Source organism: Saccopteryx leptura, chromosome X, assembly GCF_036850995.1.
Source record: "Saccopteryx leptura isolate mSacLep1 chromosome X, mSacLep1_pri_phased_curated, whole genome shotgun sequence".
NCBI classification, from domain to species: Eukaryota; Metazoa; Chordata; class Mammalia; order Chiroptera; family Emballonuridae; genus Saccopteryx; species Saccopteryx leptura.
In genome coordinates this window covers 3,114,904-3,134,610 of record NC_089516.1, presented here as the reverse complement: position 1 = coordinate 3,134,610, position 19,707 = coordinate 3,114,904, and the positions used below count along the sequence as shown (strand labels likewise).

General features: G+C 53.0%; 1 protein-coding gene across 10 annotated transcripts in view; it reads right to left on the bottom strand.

The window, feature by feature from the left end:
• The window catches only part of STS (steroid sulfatase), a 138,878-nt gene that overhangs the window by 7,410 nt on the left and 111,761 nt on the right, over positions 1–19,707 (bottom strand). For all 10 annotated transcript variants that reach the window (XM_066356783.1, XM_066356781.1, XM_066356786.1 and 7 more), the window contains 2 exons: positions 10,966–11,125; positions 247–368 (listed from right to left, as the gene is read on the bottom strand). In XM_066356783.1, the coding sequence (XP_066212880.1) occupies positions 247–368; positions 10,966–11,125 (282 nt within the window). The remainder of the gene's footprint in view (positions 1–246; positions 369–10,965; positions 11,126–19,707) is intronic.

Sequence of the window (19,707 nt, the reverse complement as noted above, 5' to 3'; positions counted from 1 at the left end):
CCCGCCCCGCAGAGCCACGCCCGCCCCGCAGAGCCACGCCCGCCCCGCAGAGCCACGCCCACCCCAGCAGAGCCACGCCCGCCCCACAGAGCCACGCCCACCCAGCAGAGCCACGCCCGCCCCGCAGAGCCCCGCCCACCCAGCAGAGCCACGCCCGCCCCGCAGAGCCACGCCCACCCTGCAGAGCCACGCCCACCCTGCAGAGCCACGCCCGGCCCGCAGAGCCACGCCCGCCCGGCTACTCACTGTTGGGCGGGTGCCAGCGCACGGCATTCAGGTAGAAGTTGCAATAGTGGAAGAGGAACTCATGCTCCGACCGCTGCGTGGTCCCCCGGAGCAGCGGCATCAGGTCGCGTCCATCGATGACCCTGCAGGGGGGGGCACAGGGCGGGCGTTAGGGGCTTCGGACTCCAACGCCCTGACTTCCGACCGAGCTGCTCCTCCCACGATGACGGAGAGCGGGAGAGGTCGTGAGGAGGGAACCGGCAGGGAAAACACCGACCAACCGACCCCCACAGGCTGGGGTGTGCAGGGCGGTGAGGTCAGCCACGTTCTAGATAAACTGACCGACCTCTCCAAACAACCCCGAGAGTTCAGACCCTCATCGTATTCTGTGACGACACAATAAAGAGACATGGCCTGGCCTGTGGTAGCGCAGTGGATAAAGCGTCGACCGGGAAATGCTGAGGTCGCCGGTTCGAAACCCTGGGCTTGCCTGGTCAAGGCACAGATGGGAGTTGATGCTTCCAGCTCCTCCCCCCCTTCTCTCTCTCTCTCTGTCTCTCTCTCTTCTCTCTCCCTCTCTGTCTCTCTCCTCTCTAAAAATGAATAAATAATTTTTTTTTTTTTTAAAAAAAGAGGGAACTTACCCAAGGTGACACGACTCCAGCCAGAGCCCCCGGGGTGACACGCAACTCTCTCCTCTGCTGCCTTTCCTAAACCTTGTTTTCTCCCCAGTGTCTCAAAGAGGACTCTTTATTCGCCAGCCATCGGTCTACTGTAAATAAGACTATCTGCCCGTGCGGGTGACAGAAAGATACTCTATAAGCCTTGGGAACACTTGGCTTGGATAGAGTCCAGAGAAATCACGAGTTAGCTTGTAAATAAATCAGGATGACGAGAGAGCAGACACCCCGGGACCGGACTGCTCCCCGATACAAGTACCCTAGACCCGTGAACAACACGCGTTTGAACTGGGAAGCTGCCCTTACTCACGGAGTTTGTATTTCTTTTGCAGTTGACCCTCACAGTTCAACTGGCTGAATTTCAAAAAAAATCTACTTGGTCCACAAGGCAGCAGACAGCAGGGACTCCAGGTAGGATGAGGATGGCCTTAGGTGACACCTGCATTTGCAACCGTGTGGGTGGTTGGCAGCCTGAACCCTAATATTGTTCAAGGGTCAACTGGACAAGGTGGAGCCAAAGCAGGTGGACAGTTGTGCGTGCATGAGATGCGGTGACCACTTTATAATTTTTTTTATTGTATTATTGTCCATAGGAACAACCGTATACCTCTGTTCGCCCAACCCTGTATAGCACTGCTACTGATGGGTCTCTAAGTCAGCCAAGTTGCAAATGACAGACGTGCCATATATACAGTGTGTCCGTAAAGTCATGGTGCACTTCTGACCACTCACAGGAAAGCAACAGAAGATGATAGAAATGTGAAATCTGCACCAAGTAAAAGGAAAACCCTCCCAGTTTCTGTAGGATGCTGTGGCAGCATGTGCGCATGCACAGGTGATGACGTCACACCATGTATACAGCGGAGCAGCCCACGGCCATGCCAGTCGAGATGTGGACGGTACAGAGGAAAGTTCAGTGTGTTCTGTGGCTCGCTCAATTCGAATCCGTGACCAAAGTGCAACGTGAATATCGGAGCGTTTATAATGAAGTGCCACCACATAGGAATAACATGACTCGGTGGGATAAGCAGTTGAAGGAAACCGGCAGTTTGGTGGAGAAACCCCGTTCTGGTAAGCCATCAGTCAGTGACGAGTCTGTAGAGCAGGGGTCCCCAAACTTTTACACAGGGGGCCAGTTCACTGTCCCTCAGACCATTGGAGGGCCAGACTATTAAAAAAACTATGAACAAATCCCTATGCACACTGCACATATCTTATTTTAAAGTATAAAAACAAAACTGGAACAAATACAATATTTAAAATAAAAAACAAGTACATTTAAATCAAGAAACAGACCAGTATTTCAATGGGAACTATGGGCCTTCTTTTGGCTAATGAGATGGTCAATGTGCTCCTTTCATTGACCACCAATGAAAGAGGTGGCCCTTCTGGAAGTGCAGCGGGGGCCAGATAAATGGCCTCAGGGGGCCGCATGTGGCCCGCAGGCCGTAGTTTGGGGACCCCTGCTGTAGAGGCTATACGGGATAGCTACCTAAGGGGCCCTAAAAAATCTGTGCGTGAGCCCACATCGAACTGCACTGAATAGGTATGAAACTGGGAGAGTTTTCCTTTGATTTGGTGCAGATTTCACATTTCTACCATCTTTTGTTGCTTTCCTGTGACAAGTCAAAAGTGCACCATGACTTTACGGACACACTGTATAATAGCTGATGAGCAACATCAGATTATTTGACTGGGTGATGGCCACACAGCTGTTCAAATGCTATAGAAGCATTCACCTGAAACCTTTGTACTCTTATTGACCAAAGTCACCCTGTTAAATTTAATGTTCTAAACTAAAAAAAAAAAAAAAGAAAAGAAAAAGAAAAGAAGAAAAGAAAAAGAAGCCTCCCAGTTTGTCTTGAGTCAAACACACAGGACTGAAGTCATCCATCCCATTAGGTCACCACCATGGAGACAGAAGCCGGGAGCCCTTCCGGAAGCGTTAGCCAGGCTCAGGTGAGGAGTTTCTTCCTCTGACTCGAAACACTCTGTGTCTATCATCCCCTGTCACGGGGAACTGAAACCCTGGGAGGGTCGTCTGGGTCTGCCGTGCGGGCAAGCGTTCTCGAGAGATCGTGCACCCCCCGAGGTTTCGGGGGGGAGGTTTACGTTGGTGTGGCTAAGAAGTCCGTAATGTAATTATAGCCCGGCAGTGTGGCATTTCTCTGGCCCGGACCCCTGGTGTTAATCACGCCTTCCGCGGACATCTATGGGCTGAAAATGGTCCATTATCATAAGTTAAAAGTCAGAACAGAAGCCCCGGCTGGCCCGTGGCCCACGCCTGCGTTCCTGCCGGCCTCGGGAGGGAGGGACAGAAGGCACGTGGACAGTCGGGGGCTATTCGGAAGCAGAGTGCCCCCCCCCAAATACCATTCCCGCCCCCAAATGGTGGGGGAGGTGCTTTGTGCCTTTCCACCTGCGTTCCCCGAAGGCTCGGTCCTTGACAACCGCTGGTCCTGAATGGGGCAGAAAAAGGATTGGACGACAGAGGACACGTGCCTCTCTTTCCGACAGCGGTATTTTCTGTCACAAGGCAGGAAAAATGCAACACTGGCTTTAAGGACACAGGACCTCGCGCCTGTCAGAATGGCCGTCGTCACTAAGTGAACCCACAGCAAGTGCTGGCGAGGGTGTGGAGATGAGGGGACGCTCCTGCACTGTTGGTGGGAATGCAGATGGGTCCAGCCACTGTGGAAAACAGGATGGCGTTTCCTCGGAATATTAACAATGAAACCGCCTTATGAACCAGTGATTCCACTCTTGGGAATCTGTCCTCAGAAACCCAAAGCGGGCCCTGGCAGGTTGGCTCAGCGGTAGAGCGCTGGCCCAGCGTGTGGATGTCCTGGGTACGATTCCCAGTCAGGGCAGATGGGAGAAGTGACCATCTGCTTCTGCACCCCTCCCTCTTCTTTCTCTCTCTCTCTCTCTCTCTCTCTCTCTCTCTCTCTCTTCTATTCCTGCAGCCGTGGCTCAAATGCTTGGAACAAGTGGACCTGGGCACTGAGGATGGCTCCATGGCGTCAACTCAGGTGCTAAAAATAGCTCGGTTGCCAAGCAACGGAGCAGCAGCCCCAGACGGATCAGAGCATCACCCAGTAGGGGGCTTCCTGGGTGGATCCTGGTTGGGGCGCATGCAGGAGTCTTGTCTCTCTGCCTCCCTACCCCTCCCTTAATAATAATAATAATAATAATAATAAAGAACCTGGTTGGGGCACATGCAGGAGTCTTGTCTCTCTGCCTCCCTACCCCTCCCTTAATAATAATAATAATAATAATAATAATAAAGAACCTGGTTGGGGTGCATGCAAGAATCTGTCTCTCTGCCTCCCTACCCCTCCCTTAATAATAATAATAATAATAAAGATCCTGGTTGGGGTGCATGCAAGAGTCTGTCTCTCTGCCTCCCCACCCCTCCCTTAATAATAATAATAATAATAATAATAATAAAGATCCTGGTTGGGGTGCATGCAAGAGTCTGTCTCTCTGCCTCCCCACCCCTCCCTTAATAATAATAATAATAATAATAATAATAATAATAGAATCCTAAAACACGAATTGGAAAGGAAAGAAACTGTTTTACTTTCACAAGGCAGGAAAAATGCAACACTTGCATTTTTTACTGCAACATTGTCTACAACAGCCAAGCTCTGGAAGCAAGTGCCCAAGTGCCCATCAGTTGATGAGTGGATAAAAAAGCGTTTTAAATATAGGAAATGTGATATTATTCAGCCATAAACAAAGAACAAGATCTTACCAATTGCAACAGCACGGAGGGACCTAGAGGGAATTCCGCTAAGTGAAATAAATCTTTCGGAAAATAAGAAATACCGCGTGATTTCGATCATAGGTAGAATCTAAACCACAAAGTAAACAGGACAGACACAGGCTCAACGGACACAGAGAACAGAGTGACAGCTGTCAGAAGGGCGGGGTCGGTGGCCCGGGTGACAGAGAGGAAGGGACTGAGAAGCCCAGGTGGGCAGTCACTGTCACAGGATGCAAAGCCCAGCACAGGGAGTAACAGTCGGTCATATTTCATAGCTGTGGATGGGGCCAGGCGGGTCCTGGAACGATCAGGCTGACTACTTGTAAGGTATATAAATGTCTACCCACTAGGAGATCCACCTGAAACTAATACCAAATAATATAGAATATCAACTGTAACTGAAAAAATAAAAACCCACAGGAGGTGGACCTGCTCTCTCCGGCTATCTACCGGATAAGTAAACCGGATCCTGATACAATAAAGAGGAGATTTAATATAAAAAAGTAAAAAATAAGACTCCACGTCTCACGTAGTCTTTTTTTTCTTCCTACCTGAGACCAAAAAACACTTGGGGTATTTCCCGAACGGAGGGAAGCAACGTCGACCCCTCAGACGTCTTTTTCTCCCAACAGGGAGACAGCTTCCCCTCGCCAGGGCGGGCACCCCGCCCCTGCCCTACCCCGCCCCTGCCCTGCGCTCTCTCTCCCTGGAAGGAGGCCATCCATCAGGCGGCTGCGGAGAGCCACCGCTTGGCAGCGGCCAGAAAATATGGGCTGTCACACAGAGGCTCATTTCTGCCGTGAAAAATGGGAAGTGACCCCACGGAGGAGCTCAACTCGGAAATGGCGCCCAGGCGCTCAACACGCTGGGACTGTTTTTTTTTTTTTTTATTCATTTTAGAGAGGAGAGGGAGAGACAGACAGAGAGAGAGAGAGAGAGAGAGAGAGGAGAGACAGAGAGAGAGAAGGGGGGAGGAGCTGGAAGCATCAACTCCCATATGTGCCTTGACCAGGCAAACCCAGGGTTTCGAACTGTGGATCTCAGCACTTCCAGGTCGATGCTTTATCCCACTGCGCCACCACAGGTCAGGCGTTGGGACTGTTTTTACCGGCACGGGCAGGTCGCGGTGAACCGTGGCCATGACCCCGGGGGGTGGCAGGGGGCACACACCCATGCACGGCACGGACGGGTGGCACGGTATCAAACCAGACCTTGATCAGGTCCTGGTTTGCACAATGAGCTCAGACACTGTCCAGGAGGAGCCCTGTCTTCCAAGGGGATGAGCTCTATAAACAAAGTCAAGGTTGCCACCAGGTCTGCACAGACAGCAGCCCCTGTGGCCCAAGTGCGTGAGCTCCCTGCGCCGTCTGTGTGATCCTGAGGAAAGCGTTCACCTTGGAGAGGGAGGTGAATACCCCTGGGTTGAGGATTCAGGGCAACCACAGCGATGTGAATAATTTGTTTCCAAGGAGCGGCCTCCCCCGAGTTCCGGTGGGACCCCACGGCCCGGGAGGAAGCATCCTATACCGGATAAGAGCAGGTGTTTGGGACTTTTATCGGTGTCTGTGCCCTCTCTCTTCCAGCTCAGAGCCAGTGCACCATCGGCTTGGAATGTCCTCCCCACCTGCCTTAGCCTGCCTGGCCCACGTGGGAAGGATTTGGAGATCACAGAAGGAAAAAGGTTTTAGAGGGGCACCCAAGAGAAGGTTTTGGGGGGGACTGATAAAGAGGTTCTTTTGGGGCCCTGGCCGGTTGGCTCAGGGGTAGAGCGTCGGCCTGGCGTGCAGGAGTCCCGGGTTCGATTCCCGGTCAGGGCACACAGGAGAAGCGCCCATCTGCTTCTCCACCCCTCCCCCTCTCCTTCTTCTCTGTCTCTCTCTTCCCCTCCCGCAGCCGAGGCTCCATTGGAGCAAAGTTTGCCCGGGCGCTGAGGATGGCTCTGTGGCCTCTGCCTCAGGCGCTAGAATGTCTGTGATTGCGGCAGAGCGACGCCCCAGAGGGGCAGAACATCGCCCCCTGGTGGGCATGCCGGCTGGATCCCGGTCGGGCGCATGCGGGAGTCTGTCTGACTGCCTCCCTGTTTCCAACTTCGGAAAAATATGAAAAAAAAAAAGGTTCCTTTGGGGCTCAGTGATGGGGTGTTACCTGGGTGACAGTCACACGAAAGCAAAGAAATCCAAAAGACTGATTCAGAAAGATCCCTGCGCCCCACTGTGCACTGCGGTGGAGTTTACAGTGACCAAGACACGGATGCAACAGCAAGTAAGTGCCCATCAATGGATCAGCGGATAAAAACGCATTTCCACGTGGGAGTATCACTCAGCCATAAAACGCATGGCATCCAACCCCTCGCAACACCGTGGCGCTACGTGAAATGACTCCCACACGGAAAGACAAGCACCGTGTAATGTCAACTTTCGTGTGGAACCGAAAGAGGAAAATAAAGGAACACACAAAACCATCCTGGGTATATCAATACACAGGAAATAGAGTCAATAATATTGCAATCACTGTGGATGGTGCCAGGTGGGGACTAGAAGTATCACTTTGGAAAGAAATGACACGATCGACTCACCACTCTGCTGTACACTTGAAACTAATATAAACTAATATTAAATGTCAACTGTAACATTAAAAAAAGAAAAAGAAAATAAAGTTATCTTTTTAATATAGTATGGAATAGGAAAGGAAAGACTTTGAGGGCCATGTATCTATTTTTAATAAAGGGGATCTCAAGTACGCATTCTTGTCATTAAAAATGTGTCCATCCATCAACCTCAAACTGTCACAGTTAACTAAATTAAGGGATCAGTGCAGATACTCCAGCACTTGCAGCCTCTTGTCCAGTGCATTTTCATCAATGAAATAAAAGTTGCTTTTGCATCTCATTTGCATAATCAAAGAACTTCCTTTGACTTGCTGTTTGCCATTCTGATGTGCTTGTTTAATAAAAAAAAAAAAATCAAATGTTTCTTTTTGCTGTTGTTGCTTTATATTCATTTGGAAATAGCCTCTGATTTGTGTGAGCAGTATCTAAAGCAAGATCCGCTACAAGCGGCCATGGGGCACGAACTTTCGCCTCCCATCCTGCACTGTGGAGGTGACTTATCTGTAGGGACCTTGTTCAAGAGTGCTGAATGTGCAGCTACAACACGTCAGCCAAATTCACGGGAGGACTGAGTCGCGTCCCTTCCCTTCGTGAGACAGAAGCGCTCGCAAGCATTAAAGTAACTTAAAAACAAAAGCAAAATGAGCCCTGGCCATTTGGCTCAGTGGTAGAGCATCGGCCTGGCGTGCAGGAGTCCCTGGTTTGATTCCCGGCCAGGGCACACAGGAGAAGCGCCCATCTGCTTCTCCACCCCTCCCCCTCTCCTTCTTCTCTGTCTCTCTCTTCCCCTCCCGCAGCCAAGGCTCCATTGGAGCAAAGATGGCCCGGGCGCTGGGGATGGCTCCATGGCCTCTGCCCCAGGCGCTACATTGGCTCTGATTGCAGCAGAGCGATGCTCCAGATGGGCAGAGCATCGCCCCCTGGTGGGCGTGCCGGGTGGATCCTGGTTGGGCGCATGCGGGAGTCTGTCTGACTGCTTCCCCATTTCCAACTTCGGAAAAATACAAAAAAACAAAACAAAAGCAAAATGAAATGTAAAATATGGAATAATAATAAAAAAACCCTATTTGACTCTTGTGGATGGTAGCACCCTGATTTTTCTCTCCCGGCTAAACGGTCTACAGCCAGCATGTAGGTGTCTTCCAATGGCTCCCCCATCGATGGCAAGCGTGCTCATAGATGTGCTATAGAAACACTCAGTGTGCCTGCAGAGGAGACTGACAGGTTCGACATTTAATGCACGCACGCACGCAGGTCGGACACGCTTCCTTCCTGTCAGCCCCTGCTGCCTAGAGGTTGTATCACACACACAAACAAGGGCTGTATTTCCTCCCTGTATTTCCATAATCAGCTCATATGGCGAGCCGGGGGGGGGGGGGTTGTTCTGTCTAAGCCCAGAGTGATGACCACCGAGAGTTCTTTAAAAAACCCACACCGATGAACGTAACTGAATCAGGGAGGTAGTGAGCGGGAGGGAGAATCCCACCGCAGAGAGACATCTCACAGCCACGCCACGGGGTCGAGGTAGACTATCATTCTCACTGCCGCGCCCGAGGCTCTGCTAAGCAAGAATCTCTTATCTGCGACCCCAGAGAAGAGTCAACACCCTGCAGTGGTCATGACCTTCTCATCTCCCTCCCAGATCCGATGGGTCAGGAAGACGCCCGCCAGACACAGAACGCTTGCTGAGAGTTACAAGGTTGCAGCGGCAGGCTACGGCTCTTCCAAAGAGAAGTCCCCTCGTTCCCAGCAAACGTACAAACAAGAGTAACGGCCCCTGTGAAGTGCTCGTCTAAACAGCTTCTGTCCAACCTTCTGAGTGAGTTTCTTCTGCGGAGTGTACATTTAATGTTCAAGAAAGAACTCAGAGAAGCTGAGTTGTAGTGGGAAAGAGTTAAGGCTGCTTTCGGAAGAGTAGATATCACTGTATCAAATTTGTAGATGAAACTATCTATGTAGATGGATGGATGGATGGATGGATGGATGGATGGATAAATGGTGGAATGGATGGATGAATGGATGGATGGATGATGGATGGATGGATGGATGGTGGGTGAGATGGATGGATGGTGGGTGAGATGGATGGATGGTGGGTGGGATGGATGGATGGATAATGGATGATGGATAGATAGATGGATGGATGATGAATGGATGATGGATAATGCATGATGGCTGGATGGCTGGTTGGATGGAAGGATGGATGGATGGATGGAAGGATGGTTGGATGGATGGATGGATGGATGGAAGGATGGGAGGATGGATGGATGGATGGATGGATGGATGGATGGATGGATGATGAATGGATAATGAATGATGCATAATGGCTGGATGGCTGGTTGGATGGATAGAAGGAAGGAAGGAAGGAAGGAAGGAAGGAAGGAAGGAAGGAAGGAAGGAAGGAAGGAAGGAAGGAAGGATGGAAGGATGGATGGTTGGATGGAAAGAAGAAAGGAAAGAAGGAAGGAAAGAAGGATGGAAGGAAGGGAGGAAAAGGAAGGATAGGTAGGTAGGCAGATAGTCAGATAGACAGGTAGAAAAATAGGTAGATAGATATGAGGATACTGTCCGGATGTTTTTCACGGAAAAGTCTTGATGAGGTTTCCCATGACAACGGTAAGTTTTCGGTCAGTAATTCTCAGCCTCAGCACCACTGCCATTCAGGGCTGGACCATTCTTGGCCGTGGGCCTACAGTATGCAGGGGACTTTTGTGGCGGCTTCGTGGCCGGTGCTGGGTCACCCCTCTGCCAGCCCATGGAACCCATGCTCTTGTGTTTTAAAATGGCTTTTCCGACGTCAGTGCTAACACGACAGATGTGGAGAGAAAATGCCCCGCGTAGACAGCAGGTCTTTGGGCTCCCCGGTCAGTAGCGGGTGTCCGCAGGTCTGGACAGCACAGCGTCTGAGAACGAGTGACCTACACGATGCTGCCCTTCTCGTGTGAGCCTGTGGGAGTGCGTGTCCGTGTATGTGCGTGTACGTGTGTGTGTGTGAATGTACGTGTGACGGGTAGACATGCCTACAGAAGAAACCTGGAAACCACCAGCAAAGCCGGCCACACCGAGACCAGCTCGCAGAGCACGGGAGGGGGGCGGACCTCTCCACGGACGCAGCCCCTGCTGCACGGTGGTCCGCGTCCCGACTTGCCCGTGCTCAGCTCTCTCCGTCCCACCAGCAGCCGAGTGACAACCAGCTCTGCAGCCCGCCTGGCCGCCCCAAACGAGTAACCCCCATCTGTCAGCGTGATCGCACTTGAGGCAGAACCACTGGCCATGTCACATGTAGGAAATTACACTGAAGTGGAAGGAAAAGGCGTTGCATTCGGAACGGGAGAAATGAAGATGTGCTGGAGGCAGAGCCTGGAACCGGGGAGCCAGCTGCTTGTGTCGCTGCCGCCGTGAGGACCGGCTGAACGGGGTGACCGGTGTGGGGGGATCCCGGGAGGCTCCGGGGGGGCCCTGTCCACACCGCCCTCCACATCACCGCCTGGGGGTTTCCTCCCGGCTGGGATAACGGGACTGGCGGGGGGGGTGGTTACGGCACCGGACCCTCCAGTGAGTCCATCCCTGGATGAGGCCACCACGTCCAGCGGGAGGGGACACGGCCTCACACAGGCAGACCGGGACCGCAGCGACGGCGGCAAGGTCTCACCGAGCCCACCCCAAGTGTCTCCGAGCCACAGTACCTGTCTCCCGGCAGTGGGGACCCGGCCAGCTGGACCACCGTGGGGAAGATGTCCATGTTGCTGGTGGGCTCGTCGATCTCCAGCCCGGCCCGCAGGACACCCGGCCAGCGGAGCAGGCCCGGGACGCGGATTCCTCCTTCCCAGTTGTTGGCTTTTCCCCCTGCAACACCAAGGGGGGGAGGGGCAAGAGGGAGAGGTCAGTTTTCTCCGTGTTCACAGGGGGGAGGGGCTCCCTGCGAGGGGTCCTTCCACATCCGGTCTGGAAGACCCCAGTGCTGTCATTCTATGGACGCCTTGGAAATTCTGTGAGACCGTAGAAAACACTGTGTTAAAGAGAAAAAAGAGCCCTGGCCGGTTGGCTCAGCGGTAGAGCGTCGGCCTGGCGTGCGGGGGACCCGGGTTCAATTCCCAGCCAGGGCACATAGGAGAAGCACCCATTTGCTTCTCCATCCTCCCCCTCCTTCCTCTCTGTCTCTCTCTTCCCCTCCCGCAGCCGAGGCTCCATTGGAGCAAAGATGGCCTGGGCGCTGGGGATGGCTCCTTGGCCTCTGCCCCAGGTGCTAGAGTGGCTCTGGTCGCGGCAGAGCGACGCGCCAGAGGGGCAGAGCATCGCCCCCTGGTGGGCAGAGTGTTGCCCCCTGGTGGGTGTGCCGGGTGGATCCCGGTCGGGCGCATGCGGGAGTCTGTCTGACTGTCTCTCCCCATTTCCAGCTTCAGAAAAAAAAAGAAAAGCATGTGACAGGACTGTGTACAAGGAAAGGCCAGCTTGGCCCGGGGGGTCATGAGTGACAGCTGTGTCACCAGGGACACTCGCATCTGACAAGAACAAGGGACTCGTGCCGGCGACTCTGGACTCAGTGTTCCAGCTCCCTGCCACAGGCAGCAAACGGATGGCGCCCCACGCTGTCTGGGCCCCAAGTCCCCAGAACGTGGGGATACGGTTCCTTCTGGGAGGAAAGGGGAGGTTATCTCAGATTCTCCGAGTGCGTTCAGGGTGCTTGCAAAGGTCTCTCACGAGGGAACGAGGCACAAACGTCGACACTGGAATCGGAGGTTGTGGTCCGACAGGGACGCCAGAACAGGCTACGCTGACAGCGTCGCAGACGGGGACACGGAAGTGGGAAAAGACAAGAAAACGCAGTCCCCCTTAGAACCTTCAGGAAGGAACAGCTCCGCCCGCGCCTTTATTTTAGCCCTGGCGGACCCTTGTTGGACTCCTGAACTCTGAAACAAGGAGATACTAAATCTGCCTGGCCCCGAGCCACCAGACGCGTGGCCCCTGGTCACAGCAGCCACGGAGAGTGGACCCACGAGGTCTGTGGTCTTGAGCCAATGAGGTGAACATTCTGCACCTGATATTTAACATGTCAGGTGTTCCCGTCACCCGGGAATTGTCCCCAGGGCCATGTCTGGCGTCCGGACGAGGGAAAGAGCGCACACAAAACATGGCCATTGTCATCGTCATCGTCGTCCCTGTGTTAGCAGAAGAGCTCTTACTATTTAGTTTACAAACAAGCTTTGTCCGTTCCCGGGTGATGTGATCGTAACCGGACAGTGCAGAAGAAAAGCAAACAGTCTTTCTGTCTGTGTTCACATTCGTGGAAACGCTTATTGACAGATCTACAGTGTGTTCTGAAAAGTGGTAATATCGCAAGTACACATACACACATACACGCATGCACACATGTGCACAAGCACAAGGCAGACAGCGCCACGGAGTTCCACAGGCACAGCCAGACGTGTGTGTATCGTGATGCCGGCGTCACACATGTGTTCCAATGTCAGTCCAGGAGATGGAGCAGCCATGGACGAAGGCATGGCTCAGCGGACAACCACTTTGAGAGCAAAACAAAACTCCTGGGCAGATCGTGGCAACGTCACACCCGGAGGGTCCCGATTCCCAAGGCTCCGGGTGTCAACAGTGCTGACAGGGACCATGAAGGGGCTGATCGCTGCCCACGTGACATGCTCACAGCGTCCTCAGGAGAGTCAGAGGACGGCAGGGCACAGTTGTGGGTCCTCACACACCCACTGAGTACCCGTCTGGGAGCTGTGACATGGTGGAGCAAGCTCAGCACAGGGGCAGTCCCCTGCCCCCAGAATCTAAACTCACTCTGCACCAGGCGTGGTGCCACGGCCCAAAGAGTCTTCTGGTGACCAACTGTCCTTCTTGATATATTATACGCTCCGTCAGGAGAGTCTGAACCCCACTCTGAGTACCATCCCACGGTCACCTTATAGTCCTTTGTTTGTGTGCAGAGACAAAAGCAGCGTATCCATAAGCACAAGCTCGTAAAACTGTAAAAGGAGTCAGTTTTCACAACAGCAACACCGAAAGATTTTTTTAAAGTCGGAACAGAGGAGAGACACGGCCGTGAGCACTCGGTGCCCGTGGAAGAACATGGTGGGTGAAGAATGATCGCCCGTTTCCCGGCAGGGGTTGACGAGCACGTATCCTCGCTTGTCAGATGGCGCAGCTGTGAGCCTTCCTCCTCCTGCTGCATCCTGGTGGCGATAGAAATGCTCTGAATATGCCCCTTCAGCTGAAGAGTATGGCGCACCATTCCTCCGGAAATGGCTGCCATGGTCACTGGAAACTGCTGAATGGACCCTGGTGGGTCATTCATTTGGCAGGTATTTTTTTAAGCAATGGCTTAGTATGATCAGAGACAATAATGGAGACTGGCTGGCGGTGGCACAGTGGATAGAGCGTCGGACTGGGACGCTGAGGTCCCAGGTTCGAAACCCTGATGTCGCCGGGTTGAGCAGGGGCTCATCCGGCTTGGGAGCAGGCTCAGCAGCTTGAGCACATGGTCGCTGGCTTGGGCGTGGGATCATAGACATGGCCCCATGCTTACTAGCTTCAGCCCAAAGGTCGCTGGCTTGAAGCTCAAGGTCATTGGCTTGAACCCAAAGTCGCTGGCTTGAGCAAGGGGTCACTCAGTCTGCTGTAACCCCGTGGTCATGGCACATATGAGAAAGCAATCAATGAACAAGTAAGGTGTCACAACTATGAGTTGATGCTTCTCATCTCTGTCCCTTCCTGTCTCTCTCTCTCACTCTTAAAACAATAAATAAGTAAAAAATAGAATTCTCCATGTGCCAGGACACAGCAAGTACGTGACAGTGTCAGGTACCCTGGTGCTCCCAAGCGAGGCTTTTCTGATTCTGGAAGCCCACAGGGGAACACAGCGAATGTCTGAGAGGGGAGCTCGCCCTGTAGAAACTCCAAGTCCTCGGTGTCCACACAGGTAACTGCCTGGGGGCCGCCCAGAAGCCCAGGAGACGCCTCTGACCGGGAGACACCTGCGCTGGGTCCACAGACTGTGAGTGTGGTCACGAAGGAAAAGTTAAGTTAGGAGAGTGGGAGGTGGGGAGACAGGGCAGGTACAGAAACAAGAGGTTAAGGAATTGGCATGATTTGAGTTTTTTTGTCGTTGTTGTTGTTGTTGTTCTTGTTTTGGTGTGAGAACGTACGAGCAGAGAAAGACAAAGCGTGGTGTAAGTTTAGGATGTGGCGGAGTAACTGTCAGATTCACACTCCCCGCCTGCCCGTGACGGGAGGCCACAGAGGGGCAGCAGCTGAGATGTGACTCTGTCACTCTGACACAGGCAGAGCGGCGTCTTCAGCGACGCGCTCGGAGACCCTCGTTAGGAACAGCTGCTCCCAAACCTGGCTTCTATTTCGGGGCTTTTGTACGCCGGCACCCCGGCAGCTCAAATCGCTTCTCGTGGCAGGAGCATCTGCCAGCCATCCTGGTGCCCGACCTGGGCACGGAGTCTCATGAAACATTCTCCTTGTCACGTCCCTTCCCTTGGGCGTCTCTGAGCCCAGGGAGCACCGACCACCCGCCTTCAGCAAACTTCAACGGAGCTGGCAACGAGCCTCACGTCCAGTGAACACTCTCTCACCCAAGATGCCGCACTATGCTCTAAGATGCCACACTGTGCTCTTGTCGACTTTACTCATTCCGGGGACTAGACTCTGCAATTCACAGATACGTGTGACGTCGACACAGCCAGGCTCTATCAGCCTATCATCAGGACGAAAAGAAAGAACACCATTGTGGTGTCAGTGTTCAAATGAGGGCAGCGCTTTTAAAAATCACTTGATGATGGGCCCTGGCCGGTTGGCTCAGTGGTAGAGCGTCGGCCTGGTGTGCAAGGGGTCCCGGGTTCGATTCCCGGCCAGGGCACACAGGAGAAGCGCCCATCTGCTTCTCCACCCATCCCCCTCTCCTTCCTCTCTGTTTCTCTCTTCCCCTCCCGCAGCCGAGGCTCCATTGGAGCAAAGATGGCCCGGGCGCTGGGGATGGCTCCTTGGCCTCTGCCCCAGGCGCTAGAGTGGCTCTGGTCGTGACAGAGCGATGCCCCAGATGGGCATAGCATCGCCCCCTGGTGGGCAGAGTGTCGCCCCCTGGTGGGCATGCCGGGTGGTTCCCGGTCGGGCGCATGCGGGAGTCTGTCTGACTGTCTCTCCCCGTTTCCAGCTTCGGAAAAATACAAAAATAAAATAAAATAAAATAAAATAAAATAAATAAAAAAAAATCACTTGATGCATCTTGAAAAGTTCAGGGGGGCCACTTGAGCAACAAATCCACCAACATGCCAGATCATCCAAGTCAGCGATTGCCAAACTATGCCTCCAAAGAGCCGGGTCATCAGAGTGCTTGGTCTCCTGGGTCACTTTCCCAACAGCTCAGCTCTGCCCCCTGGCGCTCAGAAGCAGTGCCCGCAAACGTGCGTGGCTTGCGTCTCAATAAAACTTTATTTGCAAAACCGGGCATCAGGCTGGAGTTGGTCCGTGTGCCGCAGACTGCTGGGCGTGCTCTAAGGTACTGAGTTCCGGTGCCCGGTGCTCAGAGAGCGTCGCCCCTGACGTGACTCCATAAATATGAACTCCTTCCATTGAGGGGGAGGTGCGGCTGCAACGTTTACTAAAAGTTTCATTTTCTTCACACTTCATTCAGTTCTTTCTTAGAAATCTTCTGCAAGAATGAAAAACTAAAGAATACACCTTAGCGAGGATCGACAACAAGGTCATGGCTCTGCTCCGCCCCTGGTTGAGCTGATTTCCCCTTGAAGTGCCCCAAGAAACAGCTCATTCTGTGTTCTCTTCTAGAATGTTCCGCCATGTTTCAATGGAGACTCGGTTCTCTCTTACCCCCCACACATGCGACACCTCCATCACAAGCAAAGGAGAAAGACCGCTGAGGAAGAATAGGAGCCACTCCCTTTCAGCATAAAACGCTCACGTGGAAGAAAAGCTATTTTTTATGTTTAAAAAAAACAAACAACCTGCTCGATGGCTCCGTTCTGTCTTCCCATCGCAAGGGACATCCAATATCCGGTGGTACCGGAAGGCGTGGTTCAACGGGAGGAGCGTGGTACCCCCGGGTGTGTAGCCGCGACTTGTCCCCTGGCGGAGCGCAGGTCAAGACAGCGGTCCTCCAGGTCCGCCCACTACGCCACGTGCCTGGAATCCTGCAGCTGGTGTCTCCCTGCTCTGTACCATTCTCTCGGCATTCCCCAAGCTCTCCTCCGTGGGCGTCTGACAGTGAGCGCCACACCCGTGTCCTCATCCCAGCGGGACCAAGAATACGTGAGCACCGACTCTAATTCACTGTTGAGCCAGTCAACTGAGGTGCACGGGGTAACACCTTCCAGATACTAGTGCAGGGGTCCCCAAACCACGGCCCGCGGGCCACATGCGGCCCCCTGAGGCCATTTATCCGGCCCCCGCCACACTTCTGGAAGGGGCACCTCTTTCATTGGTGGTCAGTGAGAGGAGCATAGTTCCCATTGAAATACTGGTCAGTTTGTTGACTTAAATTTACTTGTTCTTTATTTTAAATATTGTATTTGTTCCCGTTTTGTTTTTTTACTTTAAAATAAGATATGTGCAATGTGCATAGGAATTTGTTCATAGTTTTTTTTATAATCCGGCCCTCCAACGGTCTGAGGGACAGTGAACTGGCCCCCTGTGTAAAAAGTTTGGGGACCCCTGTACTAGGGGGTCCCGTGCATTGACCGAACGCCCGGAATAACAGATGAATCGATGAAGACTAGGCTGGAGGAGAGAAGGACCACCCTACCAGTGAATGACGATGCCTTCATCTGTCCAGCTTCCTTTTTTAAATTTTTTCTCCCCTGCCAACTTTGCTAGGAGTTTTTATCTCCTAATGAGCTCCCCCACCCCCACTTCTCAGCCAGCTTCTTCTCCCCTGACGATGCCGCACCACGCTGGTTCAACCTGCCTTGTCTCAAGAGTGACACCCCTGCCCTGGCTGGTTGGCTCAGTGGTAGAGCGTCGGCCTGGCGTGCAGAAGTCCCAGGTTCGATTCCCGGCCAGGGCACACAGGAGAAGCGCCCATCTGCTTCTCCACACCCCCCTCCTTCCTCTCTGTCTCTCTCTTCCCCTCCCGCAGCCAAGGCTCCACTGGAGCAGAGATGGCCTGGGCGCTGGGGACGGCTCCTTGGCCTCTGCCCCAGGCGCTAGAGTGGCTCTGGTCGCAACAGAGCGACGCCCAGGATGGGCAGAGCATCACCCCCTGGTGGGCAGAGCATCGCCCCCTGGTGGGCAGAGCATCGCCCCCTGGTGGGCGTGCCGGGTGGATCCCGGTCGGGCGCATGCAGGAGTCTGTCTGACTGTCTCTCCCCATTTCCAGCTTCAGAAAAAAAAAAAAAAAAGAGTGACACCCCTGACCTGGCTGGTTGGCTCAGTGGTAGAGCGTCGGCCTGGCGTGCAGAAGTCCCAGGTTCGATTCCCGGCCAGGGCACACAGGAGAAGCGCCCATCTGCTTCTCCACACCCCCCTCCTTCCTCTCTGTCTCTCTCTTCCCCTCCCGCAGCCAAGGCTCCACTGGAGCAGAGATGGCCTGGGCGCTGGGGATGGCTCCTTGGCCTCTGCCCCAGGCGCTAGAGTGGCTCTGGTCGCAACAGAGCGACGCCCAGGATGGGCAGAGCATCACCCCCTGGTGGGCAGAGCATCGCCCCCTGGTGGGCAGAGCATCGCCCCCTGGTGGGCGTGCCGGGTGGATCCCGGTCGGGCGCATGCAGGAGTCTGTCTGACTGTCTCTCCCCATTTCCAGCTTCAGAAAAAAAAAAAAAAAAAGAGTGACACCCCTGACCTCGCACCGTCTGAGCAGGACCCATCCCTGCACCTTCCGGGGTGGCTTGCTCAAGGGGCTCAAACTCTGCACTGCCACCATTCCTTCCCTCAGATGAAACGCATGCAAGCAAGCTTTCCAGCCCAGGTCTTGCCCACTGATGTGCACAGTCCCAACCATTGCAATTGTGCCTGAGTTTTCGGGAGGGGGGGATTGCTGACTTGATCCTATAGACCAGGCGTCCCCAAACTACGGCCCGCGGGCCGCAATGCGGCCCCCTGAGGCCATTTATCCAGCCCCCACTGCACTTCTGGAAGGGGCACCTCTTTCATTGGTGGTCAGTGAGAGGACCACTGTATTTGGCAGCCCTACAATGGTCTGAGGGACAGTGAACTGGCCCCCTGTGTAAAAAGTTTGGAGACCCCTGCACCAGGTCCCTCCCACAAGCTCCTTGTACGTCACTGCTCCCTGTCCATCACGTCCTTGCTAAAACACCGGATTCCGCAGGGGCTCCGACAGGCATTCACACGACGGCCGTCAGACACCAGCCTCCGGTGAGCACGTCGAGCTGCTGTGGGTCAGTCTAGATCCTCTGAGAAATCGGACCTTCTCAACCAGCCTTTGTGTGTCTGCTGTCTTGCTCCTGAAGTTCACTCAAGAGAAGCCACTCTCTCCCGAATCAAACACTCCCCTTCCGCACCTGCCTCTCGGCACAAATGACACGGAAGAGCCTGAGAAGTTTCTCACGCTCCCTACCCTTCCACCCACCTGATCTCCAATCTCCTTCCCCCAGAAAATGTACCTGTCAGCACCGTGTGCGTAACAAACACCAGGGACCCTCCGAGTCTGCACCCTTGCTTTGAGCAGGTTTTATTTCTACTCACCGTGGCCCACCACAATTTCCTCTTCTTACTCTAAGGCAGCGGTTCTCAACCTGTGGGTCGTGACCCCGGTGGGGTCACCTAAAGCCATTGGAAAATACATAATGCATATCAGGTATTCACATTCTGAATCATAACTGTGGCAAAATGACAGTTATGAAGTAGCCACCAAAATTATTTTTTGGTTTGGGGTCACCGCCACATGAGGAACTGTATCGCGGGGTCACGGCATGAGAAAGGTTGAGAACCCCTGCTCTAAACAACCTCACACACTTCTTCCCCTCTCAATTAAAGGTTCATTCAAACTCACATCCAAATACAACCTGGTTTGCAGATAGACACTTCCACTGATAGAAAATAAATTCTTATAAATCGATATAAGGTAAATTACGTACATAGACAAATTTATGTGTTTAAATTTATGTACTTAGATAAAAATATATATTCAAATTGATATGAAAAACAATTTGTATATTTCAACTTTTATCTAAATAAAGTGATATAAATAAATCTTTTGATTTATACGCAGGGTGGGGCAAAAGTAGGTTTACAGTTCCTCGTATGGAAAAATAATACAATAATTAATAAATAACAATGCAAGAGTAAACTGTGTTTCATGGACTCACAACCCACTTTGCCCCATCCTATGTGTGTGTTTATATATATATATATATATATATATGTGTGTGTGTGTGTGTGTACATATATATTATACATATCTATGTGTGCATATGAATATATATATGTATGTT